Source organism: Oryx dammah, unplaced genomic scaffold, assembly GCF_014754425.2.
Source record: "Oryx dammah isolate SB20612 unplaced genomic scaffold, SCBI_Odam_1.1 HiC_scaffold_15, whole genome shotgun sequence".
NCBI classification, from domain to species: Eukaryota; Metazoa; Chordata; class Mammalia; order Artiodactyla; family Bovidae; genus Oryx; species Oryx dammah.
The window spans coordinates 34,947,478-34,967,446 of record NW_024070199.1 but is presented as its reverse complement, the minus strand read 5'-3'; the positions used below and the strand labels follow the sequence as shown (position 1 = coordinate 34,967,446).

Sequence of the window (19,969 nt, the reverse complement as noted above, 5' to 3'; positions counted from 1 at the left end):
AATTCACCTCCCAAAGCAGGAGACACAAGAGACATAGATTTGATCCCTGGTGGGGAAGATCCCCTGGAGGAGGAGATGGCAATCCACCCCGGTATTCTTCCTTGGAGACTCCCATGGACAGAGGAGCCAGGTGGGCTACCGTCCATGGGGTCACAAAGAATCAGACACGACTGAGCAACGGCATACACATGGTCATCTGTAAACCAGGCATTTTTCTCCTATAGTTTCTGTGAGGATAAGAAAGAATAAACCAAAGTGCTCATATTTAGTGATGGGCAGTAATGACTGCCATCCTATTCTTCACATTTCACCACCATCACCACCAACTCAAGAGAACAAAGGATCCAAGATTCTGAGCTGTGAGTCAACCATCACAAGGATTCTAAAGATTCTGTTGCTAAGCCTAGAGGAACAAGCAAATTCTGAAAACGTGAGCTTCCAAGATGGAATTCTTAGTAGGAATCTGCTTCTAGAAAAGTTCTTAGCAAAGAAACAAGGGCAAATACTGCCCACAAACATTGAGCAAACCCCAAACACTCTTCTCACCACTGACAGCCCGGGTGAGAGTTCCATGAACCTCTCAGAAGTTCCCAGTGACTCTTCCTATTCTACCAAATGGTTATTATAAATATGTTAAGTCCCAGAAAGTCCCAAGAAGAAAAATCCATTTTCTTACCAAATCAAATCAGCTCTTACCCTTAGTGCTTCATTCCTTTCTGAGCCCACTGGGCTACTAGCCCTGTATTTCACTAAGGCAGTCCAAGTGGAATATAGCAAAGCCAGACTGCTTGGATTCAAATCCTGATCTCACCACTGTTTCGCTCTGTGACTTTAGGCAAGTTACTTAGCCTCTCTGTGCTCCACTTCCTTCACTTATAAAAGGATAATAACAGTACTGATGCTAAGAGGTATAATACATGGTCCATGCTCAATAAACTCAGCAGTGATTAGTATTCTAAACACTCCAGCAGCATGGATGTGGCCAGAAGCCACATGTTTGGGATCTGGGCTCCTTGGGGGTTTGTCACACAGTCACTACTTTTCCAAGAATAGACTTTCTCTTTTAGAAGACAGAAGCCAATAGCCTGGGCAGAACCACAGGCCAGAGAAGGAGATGGCACCAGGGGAACTCCAGAACCACAGCAGCCACAAACCACAGCTGGCTGTCAGGTGTGGGCGGAGGAAGGGGCCTGTGATGAGATGCATCCCCCACCAAGGAGCCAGCTCCTGGAGACTCCCAGGGGTTTGCAGGCGACACAGCCTTCTTCCTTGGGCAGCTGTCAAGCTAGTGCCATCTTCTCTTACCCTCAGTTTTCCCGTGTCCTAAATGAAGGCCATGGATTTCCAGGTGTTCCCAGGACCGAGGTGGAGGGAAGGCTGGGTAAGAGCTGAGGAACACAGGCTTCCTGTCCATTCACAGCACCCAGGTCTCAGTACCCCCCGCAACCCCCCACCGCACACACCTCCCAGCACAGGGCCTTCCCCTTCCGGAGGGGCCAGCACAGAACCGAGAAAGAAGGAAGTGCTTAAAGTTCTGTTTTATGTGGTAGGAGGGAGAAAGGGTCGAGTAGCCGGTCTCAGCACCATTTCCCTTTCCCAGCAGGACCATGTTCATAGAAGCTGAGTAAAGGGAGGAGAAATAAAGAGGGTCTCCATCACTGGGGAGACATTCCCTGTGTTCTGGAGACAGGCCACACACCTGTACACCAGACTGAACCTTATAAAGGGCTTGCATGTAAATTATCCCTTTTAATCTTTGCAACAAGCCTGTAACATACCTATCATTCTTATAGAAACTGAAGCATAGAGAGATTACATAACATCTCTGAGATCACCTTGAGGGAAAGCAGTTGCACCAGGTCTTGGCTCTACATTAAATATTCCTGTCACCACGTCACAGGTGGCTCTGGCTATAATTTACCTACCCTGGTCCTTCAAGCCTGAGTCAGACACCCCTCCTAAGTGGCCCCCCAGCTTCTCCAGAACCCAGTTCTCACCATGAAAAATCAAATATCTCTATGCTACACTATGGCATCACTGACTCAATAGACATGAGTTTGAGCAAACTCTGGCAGATAGTGAACGACAGAGGAGCCAGATGTGCTGCAGTCCATGGAATCGCAGAATCAGACACAAATGAGCAACTGAACAATAATAACATTGCTACACTATACTGGGCGGTCCCTGAAGGCAGAGATTGTGTGGCTGGGCTCTCCCTCAGGACTACTGCCCAGGGCCTGGCACTTGCTCTGTCGATGGGCACCTAATAACTATCTGTCAGGTGGGTGACCAACTACCAAAGAGAGGAGACCCTGAGAATAGCCAGAGCTGCAGAGCCTGGCCCCCAAGACATCTGACTTTGACCCCACCAAATCTGCTCTCCTAATCCTGGTCTCTGCATGCCGAGGGGACACTGAGTCTCACCCGGGCAACACCGACTTTAGAAAGAACCAAGGACTCCTTCCAAACAGCTGCCTGACCACCATCTAAAGTTCGACTGGGGCCAAGACACCCAGTGAGGCAGGCTTCCCAGTTATTGTCAGTGTCCATGATAACTGACATCCGTGTCCCTACTCCCATGCAGGCTGGGCTCATGGTCGCCAGACAGGACATGCACATCAGGTCTCTACAAACATCGGGGAACACAAAGATGGCCACCTCCCACTTAATAGTAATAGGATCAGGTGGAGGGCGCTGGGGCCAGAGTCATCAGCCTTGGGAAGGAGGCAGCCAGATCCAAGCATCACCAAACAGAACCTTTCTCCCTCCACAAAGGGATGGAAGTGGCCAGGAGAAAGGAACTCAAAAGCAACAGTGCTTCTGAGGGACTCAGCGTGACCCAGACTGGCTCTGCTAACACAGAGGACAAACCCAGGGGCAGCGGCTGCGCTCCTGGTCAGAAGACAGCTGAGGCAGAGTCCCCAGACCCTGGCTGCAAGCATGGCAGGGCAATCCAGAGTGTGAGAGAGCTAGGGAAGCAGGAAACAGGAGGGCACAAGGGGAGACTTCCTGGAGAAACTGAAATGAGTTTTGGGCACAGCAAGCTACTTTCTTCAGGACAGTGTTAAACAACCGCTCAGTCATGTCTGACTCTTTGCGACCCCATGAACTATAGTCCACCAGGCTCCTCTGTCCATGGGATTCGCTGGGCAAGAATACTGGAGTGGGTTGCCATGTCCTTCTCCAAAGGATCTTTCCATCCCAGAGACTGAACCTGGGTTTCCTGCATTGCAGACAGATTCTTTGCTGTCTGAGCCACCAGAGGAGCCCAGAGTCACGTCTAATTTTCGTGCACATCTCTTAGCATGGCTCTCAAGAGCGTAAGGGCCTCCAGGGAAATAGCCAGATCTTATTTGTCTTTGAGAGCCTGGCCCAAGACCGGACACGGTACTGCCGGTTACAAGGAGCTTGGCGGGAGGAAAGATGGAGTGATCCACGTGGGAGAAAACGGCAGAATTGGCGTGGAGAACAGATGAGCTTCACGGAAGGTGAGAAATGAGGGGAAGGAAGTGAGGGCTGACGGGTGGCCATGGGAGCTCAAAGGCCAGTGTGGCATGTGGGCAATGTCAGCTGGAGAGGGTCCCTGAAAGGGAAGTGAGGAAGAGGGAGGGAAGAAAAACAGTCCTGAAATAACACCACCAGACAGCGGGCTCTCTGCTGAGAAGGCAGGACTCTAGAGCTCCTATAACAGGCAATTATCAGGGATTCACAAACACAGGAATTATGGAAAGGAAACATCGGCCGCCAGCAGGACAGACAACTGGCCACAGACCCCCAGCCTCCAGACTGGGTGCTGAGTCCTGCTTCCTCCCGCATAGGGAGGACAAGTGGAGAAAATAATGCCCACCTCAGTTGTGATTGGTGGCTCAGGGCACCAGGGCAGACCCTAAATCTAGTCTTTGGCAAGCTCCCTTAGTCCGCACACCACTGGAGAAATGGACTGGTCCGTGAGACCTCCCAAATCAGGCCCAATGTGGGCCCAACCACCGAGTGCGGGCCAGTAGAGGAGCTCACTGGCCCCAGGGTCTCAGAAGAGAAGGGGACAGGCCCATGTTTGCAGAGCCCCAAACAGCTCCTGCGTCTCAGCAGCCCTCAGTGCCGGTGACCTGGTGTGCAGGGGACGCTGGGGGCCCCACTACAGGGAGGTGGAGGCCTGGCTGCCAGTCCTGCCTGGGCACTGCCACCTAGGGTGCCCTTTTACTGCCATCAGTAAAGAAACTAACAACCCATTTCCACTCTCTATGGTAAGATTTAATGTTTTCAAGTTCCCAACTCATTAGAAAAAACCCTGAGGCTGGGAAAGATTGAAGGCAGAAGGAGAAGGGGGGCAACAGAGGATGAGATGGTTGAATGACATCACCAATCCAATGGACATGAGTTTGAGCAAACTCCAGGAGATGGTGAAGGACAGGGAAGCCTGGCGTCCTGCAGTGCATGGGGTCGCAAAGAGTCAGACACGACTGAGCGGGACAGGGCTGACCGACTAAACAACAGCAACAAAGATTCTTTCCGCCAAACAAGAGCTCCCTGCTTCAGAGTCTCCAACAGGTTCAAGACACAGGTTCCCACTTCCTTCCCAAAGGGCTCCATCCGCCTTCCGAGAAGACCAAGCAAGCCCCACCCTGGAGTCCTAAGCTTCAGGTTCTATGGCAACCGAAGTTCTGGGCTCCCGGTTGCCCTCTGCCCGGGGGGCTCAGATACCTTCTGACCAGTGAGACAAGAGCAAATTCCCGCAGAGGCCAAGGATTCCAGAACACCAGAGCCGCCTGGAAACTTCCCTCCCCGGCCCAAACCCTCGCTCGCAGCCTGCGCCGCGGCTTCCTTCCCGAGGCGCACGCACAGCGTGGAGATAACCAGGTGCCGAGACGAGCCCACTTCCAGGCCAGGGAACTGCCCGGGGTTGGGGTAGGGGAGAGGGCCGGGGGAGGGGACCGCGGGGCTGAGCCGAAGGTCCGGCCAGGCACCCGCCAAGCAGGAAATTCCACCTGTCGGGCCGGCGCCGCGGCCACAAACCGGCAGCGCAGCGGCTCCCTCGGCCGAGACAAGCGCGGCGCTGCCGGTTCCCCGGCCCCCCTGGTCCCCCCGGCGCCCAAACACCCCCCGATTCCCTGGCCCCCCCGGCCCCGCCTCGGAGCCCCCCGACCCCGGAGCCCCCGCGCCTCCCACCTCCGGCCGCGAGGTGTACTTGAGTCCAGCGCCGAGGGCACCGGAGCCGCCTGCGCCCCTGCGCGCCCGCTCGCTCTTCATGGTCCCGGAGGCCGTGGGGCTCTAGCCATCGCCGGGGGGCCGGGGCCGGGGCGCGGGACGGGCCTCGTTCAGATCGCAGGCCCAGCGCTCCGGCCGCCCAGGCTCTGCCCGGCCCTTCCTGTCGCGCGCAGGTAGTTTCAGGGTGTGGCTCCCGGGTCGCCCCGCCCCGACCGCCGCGCCGCCGCACCTTCCCGGCCCGTGCCCTCCCCGCCTTCGCCCCCGCTCCTCCCCACTCCTCCCCCATCTCTGCCCCCTCCCCTCCCCCATTCCCCACCCCCACCTGCCCCCACCCACCGAGCTCACGGCTGCCTCCTCCCCTGGGGAACCGGGAAGCGCGGCCACCTCCTGAAGGTGGTGGAGCCGCCAGGCTGACTACCTGCCTCGTGGTGGCCCTCGGCTCGCACTGTGCCCCGCACCGAAGAGACCCGCGGGAAGGACAGAGCGATGGCGAAACTTAACCCTCCTGCCCTCCTCCTCGCCTAGAAGTGGCCCTTTCCGCTGGAAGACAGCCTCCCAGCCGCCTCTCGGAGGCCCGCCACGATTTCCCTCCGTCCCTGCCTCCCTCCATCTTCAGGCTCTCCCCACCTAGCTCCACATCCAGGTCCCACGTAGAAACCCTCCAAATCCAAACAAAACCCAGGACGCCCCTGGGCCAGCCTGCCCCTCCAGCCACTGCCCTCCGTCCCTCCTGCCAGCAGCTGCCCGCCCAGCCCTCCCCAAGTTCCTCAACCCCGTGCCCTCTTTTCTGTCCTGGGCTCCATCACCCATCTGCAGTATCTGATACCCATAGATCCAGGCCTCCAATGCCCACCTTCCCTGGATTGTAGTCCTACAAACATCAAGGTTCCTAAAGCTCTCTCTTTCAGCCTCTTTTTCATCTACACTTTCTCAGCAACTCATCTTGTGGTTTCAAGGAGGTAAATCTGGGATTTCCCTGGTGGTCCAGTGGATAAGATTCGGGGGGCTGGGGTCCATCCCTGGTCAGGGAACTAGATCCCACATGCTGCAATTAAGACCTGGCGAAGCCAAATAAATATTTTTAAAAAACCCACAAAGCCAACATGCCCTGCATTGTTAAAATAACTTAAAAAGGAGGTAAGTCAATGGCAACCCACTCCAGTACTCTTGCCTGGAAAATCCCATTTTCAGAGGAGCCTGGTAGGCTGCAGTCCATGGGGTCACTAAGAGTCGGACACGACTGAGTGATTTCACTTTTGCTTTTCACTTTCATGCACTGGAGAAGGAAATGGCAACCCACCGCAGTATTCTTGCCTGGAGAATCCCAGGGATGGGGGAGCCTGGTGAGCTGCCATCTCTGGGGTCGCACAGAGTCAGACATGACTGAAGGGACTTAGCAGCAGCAGCAAGTCTGCCTTCCTAGCATTGACATTACAAAAGAGTGGCAATCTGGCATTAACAGTTCTTTGAGAACTTCTCCATGCTCTACTGGTATTACACAGTCAACAAGTAATACTGAGCACAGACTGTGTGCTGAGCCTTGCTCTAGGTACTGGGAGACAAGAGTAAACAAAATAAAAGCCCTCCTTTGCAACCAGCAAAGGTCCATCTAGTCAAAGCTATGGTTTTTCCAGTAGTCATCTATGAATGTGAGAGTTGGACTATAAAGAAAGCTGAGCACCGAAGAATTGATGCTTTTGAACTGTGGTGTTGGAGAAGACTCTTAAGAGTCCTTTGGACAGCAAGGAGGTCCAACCAGTCAATCCTAAAGGAAATCAGTCCTGAATATTCATTGGAAGGACTGATGCTAAAGCTGAAACTCCAATACTTTGGCTACCTGATGCAGAGAACTGACTCATTTGAAAAGATCTTGATGCTGGACAAGATTGAAGGCAGGAGGAGAAGGGGACGACAGAGGATAACATGGTTGGATGGCATCACTGACTCGATGGACATGAGTTCGAGTAGGCTCAGGAGTTGATGATGGACAGAGAAGCCTGGCGTGCTCTAGTCCATGGGGTCTCAAAGAGTTGGACATGACTCAGCGACTGAACTGAACTGAACTGAACTTGCAGTCAGCAAGCTCCTAATGTCCTTCCCAGACTTGTCCATCTTGCACTGTTTCCTCCAGTTATAATATGATCATTCTCCTAGGCTCCAAACCTGACTCTCCACCCTCCTTTGCATCTCGTATGTAATTTGTTCCAGACCTCACCAAGTCTTTCTCTTAAGTGGGTGATGTGTAGCATCCTCTCTTTCCTCTCCATTCAGAGGATCCCACTCCAAGCTCTTACCCACCTTTGCCTGGATTAGAAAGTGAAAGTGAAAGTCACTCAGTCGTGTCCAACTCTGTGCGACCCCCATGGACTATACAGTCCATGGAATTCACCAGGTCAGAATACTGAAGTGGGTAGCCTTTCCCTCCTCCAGGGGATCTCCCCAAGCCACGGATCAAACCCAGGTCTCCCGCATTGCAGGCGGATTCTTTTTGCCTGTATTAGTGTAAGAATCAAATGGAGAATGTGCCCACTGTGTCCATGGAGAGAAGCTGTGGTGCCGCGCTCTGGCCTGAGGCACTGGGGCACCTAGACAGGGAGGATGTCAGCTCCATTAGTCCGGGCCACTGTCTGGACAGTGGCTAAGACTACAGTGGCTTTCCTGCTGGTCCAGTGGCTGACTTCACACTGACAGTACAGAGGATCCAGGTTCAATCCCTCGTCAGGGAACTAGATTCCATAAGCCACAACAGAAAAAGATCCTGCATGCCGCAACTAAGACCTGGTACAGTCAAACAAATATATATATATTTTTAAAAGATAAGCCTGAACACATAGTTTTGAAAGTTGGTGTCCCAACCAGGGGTTGTAATGGCCTTTCCTACATGCTAGAATATACAAAGACAAAAGGAAACTGTGATGAAGAAATTGTTCAAGATGGAGTCAGTTCAGACTGTTCATCAAGAAGAAAGCACAGCTAGCACTCTTAGAAACAGAAACGGATGATGCTGAAGACACATTGTTTATGTTCAATAACCCAAACATCAAAGGAAAGTGTGGCTGCCAAGAAAGCTTAATATTTGACTCTTCAGGGCTATGCAGTCTGTGGGCCCCAGGAGAACTGCAGAAGCTCCAAGGTTTATTGAAGAAACCACGTGACTGTCACATGCTCAAAGTCTGCAGTATCTGGCCACCCTACAAAGAGAACAAAGTGATGCATTTAAAAATAATAATAATAAGCAAATGGATCTCCTGCCTCCAGTTTGGCCACCCTTTTATCTCTCCTACACACAGCAGTCAGGTCACTCATGCTACACCACAGCTCCTTTAAAACCCTCAGTGTTGGACTTCCTTCGTGGTCCAGTGGTTGGGAATCTGCCTGCCAAGGCAGAGGACATGGGTTCAATCCCTGATTCAGGAAGATTCCGCATGTCAAAGATTCCACAACTAAGTGAGCCTGCAGAGAGCCCGAGAGCTGCAACAAAGACCACCACAGCCAGTAAATAAATACATGAAGCCCACAGTGTCTCCTGGATCAAAGCCTGGACCTCCTTGCCTGGCTGTCACAGTGTGACTTGTCTTCCTTTGCTAACTTATCTCCCAGCACTCCTACTGGGATCCCTTCTCTGCAGCCAGAATTCCCCACTGTTGCACTCTTCCTAGTGCTTCTCACCCACTGGAAGCCTTTCTCCTTCACAGACATCTCTGCACATCAGGAGAAAGTCACCTGCCACAACAATAGTCATTTGTGTTCTTCACAGACTATTTCTAGGTCTCTGCCTTCTAGGCACAGGCTAGGATTTACAGTTAGATGTGGCCATATGGCTAGCTGTGGGCAGGGAAATGACAAATGGCAGATGATACACATCTCTTCCAGGTAGGAGCGTGAGGAGGCAATGCACAACCCCAGCGTCGTCTAGGCAAGACCCCCATCACCCCGCAGCCCAGCTGCAGTGAGCAGACATAAATTGTGGTATTTATCACCTCTTCTTTGCATTTCTGTCAATGTCTTATGCACCTTTGAGTCCTCAGGGCCTAGCACACTGATTGGTGCTAGTAAATCATGTCCATTGAATAAGTAGCAAAAAAAAAAAAATCTGCCACCTTCTGCCGTATGAAGCATTCTAAAGCTAAATAGATGTCAGAATGTACTTTTCTGCACAATGGGACAAAATCACCACGGAATTTGTAGGTGTACCAAGTAGGTGCTCTACAGTCACCAGTGATGCAGTATTCTTCAGACAGGGTAGATGACTGAAAGTATCCCATCCCAAGTAATGACAAAGAGAGACACTCATGGTACTGAAAGTGCTACTCCACCCCCGCCCCACAGCTCCTTTAAACCCTCAGTGTTGGACTTCCTTGGTGGTCCAGTGGTTGGGCATCTTATATTGTCTCCCAGGTTCCTTCAGCATCCCCTCTCACCTCATGGAGCTGTGAATGCCTTGCACGTAGAAGGCACCCAGTGCTGTCATCTGAATGCAATGTACATGTATGCGTTTACTGCAATCCCAGATCAAAAGAAGGTGATGCAGGCCAAGATCCTTCCCGTGACACTGTGTCCTGTCAGCTTACTGAGTGCACACCATGCGTGTGACAGAGGAAGAAGTGTAACCACATATCCTGGCACTAAACTCATGACATGTGAGGTCAGTGCTTCTGTTCCTAAATGGTACATGAAAAAAGCCAAGAGCAGAAGCCTGATCTTTGTAATATGCTCACATGCTCATCAGTTTCATGGCCTCGTGCTTCCCTGCAGCCACGTTTAGAGAGCTCTTACGTGGGCCAGGAAAATCAAAACGCCCTGCTGTGCAAGCTCTAGTTGAGAAGAGTTCCGGATTCTGGGGGAACTGAGGGGGACAGATGAACTCTGCCTGTGACACCTTCATAGGAGTGACATTTGGGCTGAATTTGGATTTCACCGGGCCAAGGAGAGAAGGCAGGGTGGGGTGATATGGGGAAGATGCCAGGAGGGTGCAGCGTTGCTGTCAAGGCCCAGGTGTGGGTGGGCGTCCTGCAGGGAGAAGGCTGTGCCCACCAGACAATGGGTATTTAGAATCTAGTTCATGTTTACCCTACACAGGGAAGTAGGTGTCAAATACAGTCCTTGTTCTAGAAGGTTAAGATACATTCATGGACGAGGGCTCCCTAACAGGTTGACTCTGCTCTCCCCTGCTCTTTCCAGACCTCCCCCACATCAGACTCGAGTGCAAACTGGTCCTCGCAGGAATGGCCCCTGCAGGCAGGCCTGGCATGATCTGCCTCACCTGGGTGTGTGCCCGATCTCATCACCTTGAGCAGCAGAGCTCGATGATTTTAAACTTGAGCTGGAGCTGCCTGACATGGCCCCTACTCCCTTCCATGTCATCACCCACTGAAGCCAGTGTCTTTCAGCCTGCAGCCAGGTCCACACGTGGACACCCCGTAAGTAGCTCTGGCCCCAGGGACGTTTGGGTGGTTGGAGCAGCCTTCTGAGGAGGCCCCCATGGACAGAGTCCTAGGGTCAGGAAGAGCAGGACTTACGGGGAGGGGATGGCAGCTTTGGACACGGAGTGTTTGTGGGGGAAGAGAAAGGGGATGGTGGAGGCTGTGTGACACGGGCTGAGGCTGACACGGGTTAGAGTCTGGACACACCCCTTAGGAGCGTGAGAACCTGGCTATATCCGACAGGCTGTCTGCTCTCAAGTTTCCTCAGTTACCATTTAGGAACGGAAGCACTTACCCATGTGCATAATTTATGAGGATTAAAGCAAGCGGGTTTAACGTCAGGACATGTGCTTACACTTCTCCATCTGTCCCACACGCATGGTGTGCACTCGGCTGATGCCACACGGTGTAGGGGAAGGGTCTTGGCCTGCACCGCCCTCTCTCAGCCTGGAATCGCAGTAAATGCATGGCATGCACATTGCATTCAAATGACAGCCCTGACTGCCTTCTACATGCAAGGCATTCATAGCTCCATGAGGTAAGAGGGGATACTGAAGGAGCCTGGGAGGTGGTATGAGACTCCTTTTGTGGGTGGAGTGGGGAGGGCAGCTTTCAGCGTCATGAGTGTCTCTCTTTTATGTTACTTCAGATCTGCTCACCTTAGTAATATTGGCTTCATCCATTTAATGAAAAAATTGTAAAGACATCTCTGGGGACTTCCCTGGGGATCCAGTGGTTAAGATTCTGTAGGCACAGGTTTGATCTCTGACTGGGAAATGAAGACCCCAGCATGCTGTGGGGGTCTTCAAAATAAAATAAAAATTGATGCAAAAAAAAAAAATCCATGATGTTGGCACATACACACACACAAGACATCACTGATTTGTTTTTGTTTGTCCCACTCAGCCACAAGAAACAAATCTGTCAGTTTTACCCCCAAAAAATATTTGGAATCTGTCTACTCCTTGACCTTTCTACTATGTCTCTCTATTCCAAGCCACCATATTCTCCTTCCTGGACGACACATGACCTCCTGAAGCACTGCCTTCTTCCACTTGGTTCCACTCCAGCCCGTTGTGATGACAGATACATGGCGCTCCATCAGCCACCTCTCGAAACACAAAGCACCTGACTTCCCTGGTGGTGCAGTAGTAAAGAATCCACCTGCCAATGCAGGGGACATAGGTTCGACCCCTGGTCCGGGAATATCCCACATGCCACAGGGCAACTAATCCCACACACCCCCACGACTGAAGCCCGTGTACCCTAGAGACTGTGCTCCGCAACAAGAGAAGCCACCGAAATGAGAAGTCCACTCACAACAACTAGAAAGCAGCCCCCGCTCCACAACTAGAGAAAAGCTGGAGCAGCAACAAAGACCCAGCACGGCCAAAAATAAATAAATAAAAATTTAAAAAGTAATAATAAATTTTTTAAAAACCCCACAAAGCTCCTGAGGGCCAGGATTGCTATCTGCTTGTTCCCCAGCTCATACTCAATAAATGTTTGTTAGATTATTGATTTACTTACTTTTATTCAGCATTCATTCAACATGTTTATTGTATATTTACAGCATGTTAGGTACTGCTCTAACATGGAGGATAGAAGGGCCTATAGGATAGAAAATGTTCCTTTTCAGAAACTGTTCCTACTGTCATGGGACATTATAGTTGTGGGGGTCAGGGGGAGTAAACACTTAAAGAACAAGATAATTTGATAGCAATACATACTATGAAGTGTTAAATTATTTTAAAACTAAACGAATAAGTGAAAACATTTTCTGGTTTTCTGTTATCACTTAAAACTTTTTATTGTTAAATGCAACACAAATATAAAAAACAGCATAAAATAAATATACAGTGTTCTGGATTACTCTCAGGCAACAGCATCTTGTCAACACAGCCAGCCCTGAGCCCTCCATGTGCTAGTCCCCAAACAACCCCACTTCCCCCCTGACTAGCTGTGTACCCACCTCTCTGGGGATTACTTGAGTGTTTTTTTTGGTATGGTTTTTATCAGGCAGGACTGAACCTCTGCACATCAGGGTTTAGCTTCAACCCACTTTTGGTTTGTCTGTTCTGTTTTAAATATGTTTTTTAGGTCTCTTTTAATCTAGAGATTCCCTTTTTTCTTCCTTTACAACTTATTTACTAAAGAAATCAAATCATTTGTCCTGAAGACTTTCCACAGGATTTTTGTGGATTATCTTCTCCAATTGTTGTCCTTTAGTGAATTTCCTCTCCATTTGTATTTTCTACAAATTGTAGTATCTAAAGGCCTGGGCTTCCCAGGTGACTCAGTGGTAAAGAATCCTGCCAATGCTGGAGATGCAAGAGACATGGGTTCAATTCCTGGGTCTGGAAGATCCCCTGGCAGAGGAAATGGCAACCCACTCCAGCATTCTTGCCTGGAGAATCCCATGGACAGAGGAGCCTGGTGGGCTACAGTCCATGGGGTCACACAGAATCGGACAGTACTGAAGTGACTGCTGCTGCTAAGCCGCCTCAGTCATGTCCGACTCTGTGCGACCCCACAGACGGCAGCCCACCAGGCTCCCCCGTCCCTGGGATTCTCCAGGCAAGAACACGGGAGTGGGTTGCCATTTCCTCCTCCAATGCATGAAAGTGAAAGTGAAGTCGCTCAGTCCTGTCTGACTCTAAGCGACCCCATGGACTGCAGCCCACCAGGCTCCTCCGTCCATGGGATTTTCCAGGCAAGAGTACTGGAGTGCGGTGCCATTGCCTTTTCTGACTGAAGTGACTGAGCAGAGGCTTAATCAGATAAAGGTTTGATTGTTTTTTGTTTTTTAATTAATTTTCTGGCTGCACTGCATGGCATGTGGGATCTTAGTTCCCCAACCAGGGATGGAACCTGCACCCTCTGCAGTGGAAATGCAGTCTCAACCACTGGACCTCCAGGGAAGTCCCAGTTTGATTGTTTTACAGAGGGAAGATGCTTAATAGGTGGTGATGTGTCTTTCAAGTGAGGTCCGTGTCTGATTATCTCATTCTGTTTTGTTAGTCCCATGCTTAGACTCTAAATTCAGGAAGTATAACCAATAGTGTTTTAACTTATCACCCCTTGTTTATTTACATGCTGGAATACTTCTAAATAGAGAAATTTATCATCTATGTGGTTACCTGGTGGTAATGTTTCTACAGGAAGGGGAGAGTAAAGGCCTGTTGTTGTTGGTGGTCGGTCACTAAGTCACGTTCAACTCTTTGTGACCCCATGGACTGCACGCCAGTCTTCCCTTATCCTTCACTATCTCCCAGAGTTTGCTCAGACTCATGTCCATTGAGTTGGTGATGCCATCCAATCATCTTATCCTCTGTCACCCTCTTCTCCTCCTGTCCTAAAGGCCTGACTCTCCCTCTATAAGCAGTTTTCAAAATAGCTCCCTAGCATCTTCCAAAGGAACCAATTGGTGTTCACTTTGTTTTTGTATTATTATGGCTTCTTGGATTTAAGCGTATTTGATATGTTTTGGTTTGTTGCCATTTTTATGCTATCGATGTTCAAACTCTCCCCTCTGTGACCAGCAGGAATGTCTTTAAGTGAGTTCTGAGTCATGTTTGATCTATTCCTCCTCATCTTTGATCATTCTTTGCTTTCTGGCCAGATATTTCAGGTCCACCTTGTACATTCTCTGCCTACACTTGCAATCAGACATTTTTCCAAGACATCCTGTTGTCTTTCCATTGAGTTAGACAAGGCTGTGGTCCATGTGATCAGTTTGATTAGTTTTCTGTGGTTGTGGTTTTCATTCTCTCCACCCTCTGAGGAATAAGGATAAGAAGCTTATGGAAGCTTCCTGATAACAGTCCTGATGGGCGGGGCCATGCTCAGTAAATCTTTAATCCAGTTTTCTGTTGTTGGGCAGGGCTGCATTCCCTCCCTGTTGTTTGACCTGAGCCCAATTATGGTGGAGGTGATGAAGATAATGGCAACCTCCTTCAAAAGGTCCCCTTCACGAACTGCCACACTCAGTGCCCCCAACCCTGCAGCAGGCCACCGCCAACCCACACCTCTGCTGGAGACTCCTGGACACTCACAGGCCAGTCTGGGTCAGTCTCTTGTGGGATCACTGCTCCTTTCTCCTTTCTCACTATGAACAAAGCTAGTGGAGGTGATGGAATTCCAGTTGAGCTATTTCAAATCCTAAAAGATGATGCTGTGAAAGTGCTACACTCAATATGCCAGCAAATTTGGAAAACTAAGCAGTGGCCACAGGACTGGAAAAGGTCAGTTTTCATTCTAATCCCAAAGAAAGGCAATGCCAAAGAATGCTCAAACTACCACATAACTGAACTCATCTCATACTCTACCAAAGAAAGAAAGTGAAGTTGCTCAGTTGTAACCGACTCTTTGCGACCCCATAGACTGTAGCCTACCAGGCTCCTCCGTCCATGGGATTTTCCAGGCAAGAGTAATTCTCCAAGCCAGCCTTCAACAGTACCTGAACCATGAACTTCTAGATATTCAAGCTGGATTTAGAAAAACCAGAGGAACCAGAGATCAAATTGCCAACATCCGTTGGATCATCAAAAAAGCAAGAGAGTTCCAGAAAAACATCTACTTCTGCTTTATTGACTATACCAAAGCTTTTGACTGTGTGGATCACAACAAACTGTGGAAAATTGTTCAAGAGATGGGAATACCAGACCACCTTACCTGCCTCCTGAGAAACCTGTATGCAGGTCAAGAAGCAACAGTTAGAACCGGACATGGAACAACATACTTGTTCCAGATCAGGAAAGGAGTACATCAAGGCTATATGTTGTCACCCTGCTGCTTATTTAACTTATATGCAGAGTACATCATGCAAAATGCCAGGCTAGAAGAAGCAAAAGCTGGAATCAAGATTGCCGGGAGAAATATCAATAACCTCAGAAGTGCAGATGACACCACCCTTATGGAAGAAAGGAAAGAAGAACTAAAGAGCCTCTTGATGAAAGTGAAACAGGAGAGTGAAAAAGTTGGCTTAAAACTCAATATTCAGAAAATTAAGATCATGGCATCTGGTCCCATCACTTCAAGGCAAATAGATGGAGAAACAATGAAAACAGTGAGAGACTATTTTTTGGGCTCCAAAATCACTGAAGATGATGACTGCAGCCATGAAATTAAAAGATGCTTACTCCTTGGAAGGAAAGTTATGATCTACCTAGACAGCATATTAAAAGGCAGAGATATTACTTTGCTGACAAAGGTCCATCTAGTCAAGGCTCTGGTTTTTCCAGTAGTCATGTATGGATGTGAGAGTTGGACTATAAAGAAAGCTGAGTGCCGAAGAATTGATGCTTTTGAACTGTGGTGTTGGAGAAGACTCTTGAGAGTCCCTTGGACTGCAAGGAGATCCAACCAGTCCATCTTAAAGGAAATCAGTCCCGAATATACATTGGAAGGACTGATGCTAAAGCTGAAACTCCAATACTTTGGCCACCTCATGCGAAGAATTGACTCATTGGAAAAGACAGTGATGCTGGGCAAGACTGAAGGCAGGAGGAGAAGGGGACTATAGAGGATGAGATGCTTGGATGGCATCACTGACTCAATGGACATGAATTTGAGTAAGCTCCGGGAGTTGGTGATAGACAGGAAAGTCTGGTGTGCTACAGTTCATGGGGTTGCAGAGTCGGACACAACTGAGCGACTCAACTGAACTGTTATCTTTTAGGAAAAAACAGCATTTCAAGACAATCGTCGGGCCACCAGGGATGTTTATCACTACTGAGGTAGTAACTGTTTCTGGGGCTTTTGGAGGACAAAGCTAGGAAATTTTTAAGAGATAAAACACCCAACAAATTCACATTGATATTTCTGATTCAAATTTAGGACCACTGTAGTATCGACTATAGCATCTTATGTCTGTATTTTCCTTTTTCCTACACTCAGAGTCCTTCTCATGTTACTTTTTGCTTTTGTTTTTTGTGATATCTTCTTTATTTTCTTTTTGAAAAAGATTCATTTATTTATTGATGGCTATACTGGGTCTTCATTGCTGTGGGCAGGCTTTCTCTAGTTGCAGAGAGCCGGGGCTACTCTCTCATTGTGGTTCAGGGGCTTCTCATTGCAGTGGCTTCTCTTGTTGCAGAGCATGGGCTCTAGATGCTCGGGCTTCAGTAGTTGTGGAGCACAGGCTTGGTCGCTCTGTGGCATGTAGGATCTTCCCAGACCAGGAATCAAACCCCTGTTCCTGCATTAGCAGGCAGATTCTTTACTGCTGGGCCACCAGGGAAGTCCTGCATTATCTGCTTTGTTAAGGGAAGGCAACAAGGTACCATTTTCTCACTAGAGTTCAGTGAGTTTGCCCTTAATGCAGTTTTTGTCAACTTGCCAGCTCATGAACAACAGAATGCTCTAGCTAATTTGAGCGAAAAAGAAGAGAGAGAATTATTTGAAAGATTCTTAGGAGGCTCATAGAATCTCTGGGCAGGTAAGAGAGGCAAGAAGGGAGGAGACACAGCCAGAAACGTGGCCCGACACACCACAGGGGAGCCTGGGGAGCCCCACTGTCCCTAACCTCGGGAGACGGCTCGCCCCACTAACCGTGGAGGCCTGCGATGCCGCCCTGCTGCCCGGAAGCTGCGTGTTCTGCGGTCAGTGTAACCAGAGAGTGGTCTCTGGGCTCTCCTTGTTCCCTCTTGAGTAAGCCTCCTGTAAGTGCCTCTCTGGTAAGTGACACCTGTGCCCTCCCCAAGCCAGCTGATAAGTCGAGTTCTGTTCCTGCTTTGGGTAGACAGGATGTGTAATACAGAACTTCTGCCAGCATAGAAGAGCTGCTCCAAAAACACCCTGTGGTGTCCCTGGATGGGGCAGACGCAGGCACTCTGAGCTGGCAGTCTCGGAACCTCCCTAGACGTGTGTTTAATTACCTGCTACTCTGGTGAGCAGCACTGTGAATTTCTGCCTTGTCCACATGGTCAACACATCAAGGTTCATCCTTTCCTTCACCTGATATTTGTGCCTGCCCCCTGACCCTGCATGGTGCTGCATGGGGCCTACATTGGTTTGGTTGTTTTTTTTTAAATCAAAGTACCCAATGCATTTGCTTGCATTCTGAGTCCAGGGCTCATTCACCAGGTTAAAGGAACTTTATGTTTTAAGCAAATAATGTAAACAAATTTGCACGTGGCTTTACAAGGTTCTTGCAGCATTATTCTTCACTGCAAAGAACAACAAAATGATAAGATTGATGTTTCTACTCCTAGTATAAACCCTTCACTGGCCACATTATCAGGTTACAAATATTATCATCTGATAAGAAGTTGGTAAAATTTTTTTTTTTTGGGTCAGGTGGCGTTCAGAATCCTTGTTCCCCAACCAGGGATTGAACCCAGGCCATCAGCAGTGAAAGCAAGGAGTCCTAACCACTGGGAAGTGCCAAAAAGTTCTAAATGATCAAGACTGTGGATTTACTTTGCACATTAATAATGTCCACTTACAACATACATTTAGCAATGACATTCCTCATTCTAAGTGTATGTCAAGTCAGGTGGCACTGACGAATATTTCAAGACCAGCATGATTAATGTCATTTAAAAATTTAATATCCAGAACATGAAGACAAGCCACTACAATTTTTTCAGTGCTTAAAGTCATGCAATATTCAATTACGTAATTTACAAAATTTCATTAAGGAATGATAAATACACACCTTGAGTTAATTAAATGGCAAAGACAGGAAGCCATAAACCAGTATAGAATCATAAAGAGGCTGAAATAAAACACAGAAGTGACATGGTGGCAGTATAATCCACGGTCCTGTCAGCAAGTGCTGTTGGAGGAAGGTGGATTTGAAGAAACAAGCAGAAAGCCATGTCAGGCTATGTTTGGAAGAAGTACAACCCAATTTATGGTATGTTGTTGTTTAGTCACTTAAGTTGTGTCCAACTCTTGTGTAATCCTATGGACTATAGGTCACCAGGCTCCTCTGTCCATGGGATTTCTCAGTCCAGAATACTGGAGTTGGTTGTCATTTCCTTCTCCAGGGGCTCTTCCTGACCCAGGGATTGAACCTGTGACTCCTGCATTGCTCAGACGGCAGGAGACCTGGGTTTGATCCCTGGGTTGGGAAGGTTTCCTGGAGGAAGGCACAGCAACCCACTCGAGTGTTCTTGTCTGGAGAACCTCACGGACAAAGGAGGCTGCAGGGCTATAGTCCATGGGGTCCCAAAGAGTCGGACACGGCTGAACGACTAACACTCCTAGGTTGCAGGCAGATTCTTTACCACTGAGCCATATTCAGTTCAGTTCAGTCGCTCAGTCGTGTCTGACTCTTTGCGACCTGAGCCATATAGTATTTGCCAATTGTTTTAATCAGGAAGTACACAACTACTTTTTTTTTTTTTTTTTAATCAGTCCCTGTGTTCTGGGAAAAGATGTTTTCAACAAATAACACTAACTCACATTCACTGAGCTCATCTGTACTGGGCATTGGTATAGCTTTAGCATCTTTCCCTGTGGTCACTCACTCCTAACCCAACAGGCTAGTGCTGCCTCCACCCCATTTCTTCAGATGGAGAAACTAAGACACAGAGCAGTTACGCAGCATCCTCAAGGCCACCAGTCAGTAGGTGGCCAAACTAGAAAAAGCATCACGAGGTTTGGCTTCAAAATTCCCACTTGTAACATGATAGCTACCTCTTCAATTTTATTTGTATTTTATGGGAAAGAATGTAGTATGCAAAATCTGGGAAACGTAATGCTCTGACTGGGGAAATGAAGTCAGTCCGTTCAGTCGCTCAGTTGTGTCCGACTCCTTGCGACCCCATGGACTGCCGAACGCCAGGCTTCCCTGTCCATCCCCAACTCCCGGAGCTTACTCAAACTCACGTCCATCAAGTCGATGATGCCATCCAACCCTCTCATCCTCTGTTGTCCCCTTCTCCTCCTGCCTTCAATCTTTCCCAGTATCAGGGTCTTTCCCAGTGAGTCAGTTTTTCACATCAGGTGGCCAAAGTATTGGAATTTCAGCTTCAGTATCAGTCCTTCCAATGAATATTCAGGACTGATTTCCTTCAGGACTGATTTCCTTTAGGACTGAAATGCAGTATCCCCAGATAAAGTTTGGTGCTAGAAATCATTAAGTGCAATGCTACCAAATGTCTCCAACCAATAGAGTTATTCTGGTTAGAATCAAGAACATTTAAATACAAATCTTCACCATATTTTTTAATAAGGCAGGAAGTACCCAAGAAAACATTCTGTACCTCAGAGATTCATCCTGTGACAAAGTATTTAGAGTTGTACTTAATGATGCTAAACTGTTTTCTGGTTTTCATTTTATTTAATTGATCTGTTTTTGGCTGTGTTGGGTCTTCCTCGCTGTGCTGGCT

General features: G+C 48.8%; 1 protein-coding gene across 1 annotated transcript in view; it reads right to left on the bottom strand.

Annotated features, from left to right (window-relative positions):
* The window catches only part of ST14 (ST14 transmembrane serine protease matriptase), a 38,251-nt gene extending 32,932 nt beyond the window's left edge, over nucleotides 1-5,319 (bottom strand). Inside the window, exon 1 of the mRNA XM_040255875.1 lies at nucleotides 5,167-5,319. Within this exon, the coding sequence (XP_040111809.1) occupies nucleotides 5,167-5,247 (81 nt within the window). The 5' untranslated portion in view covers nucleotides 5,248-5,319. The remainder of the gene's footprint in view (nucleotides 1-5,166) is intronic.
* Between the last annotated feature and the right edge of the window lie 14,650 nt (nucleotides 5,320-19,969).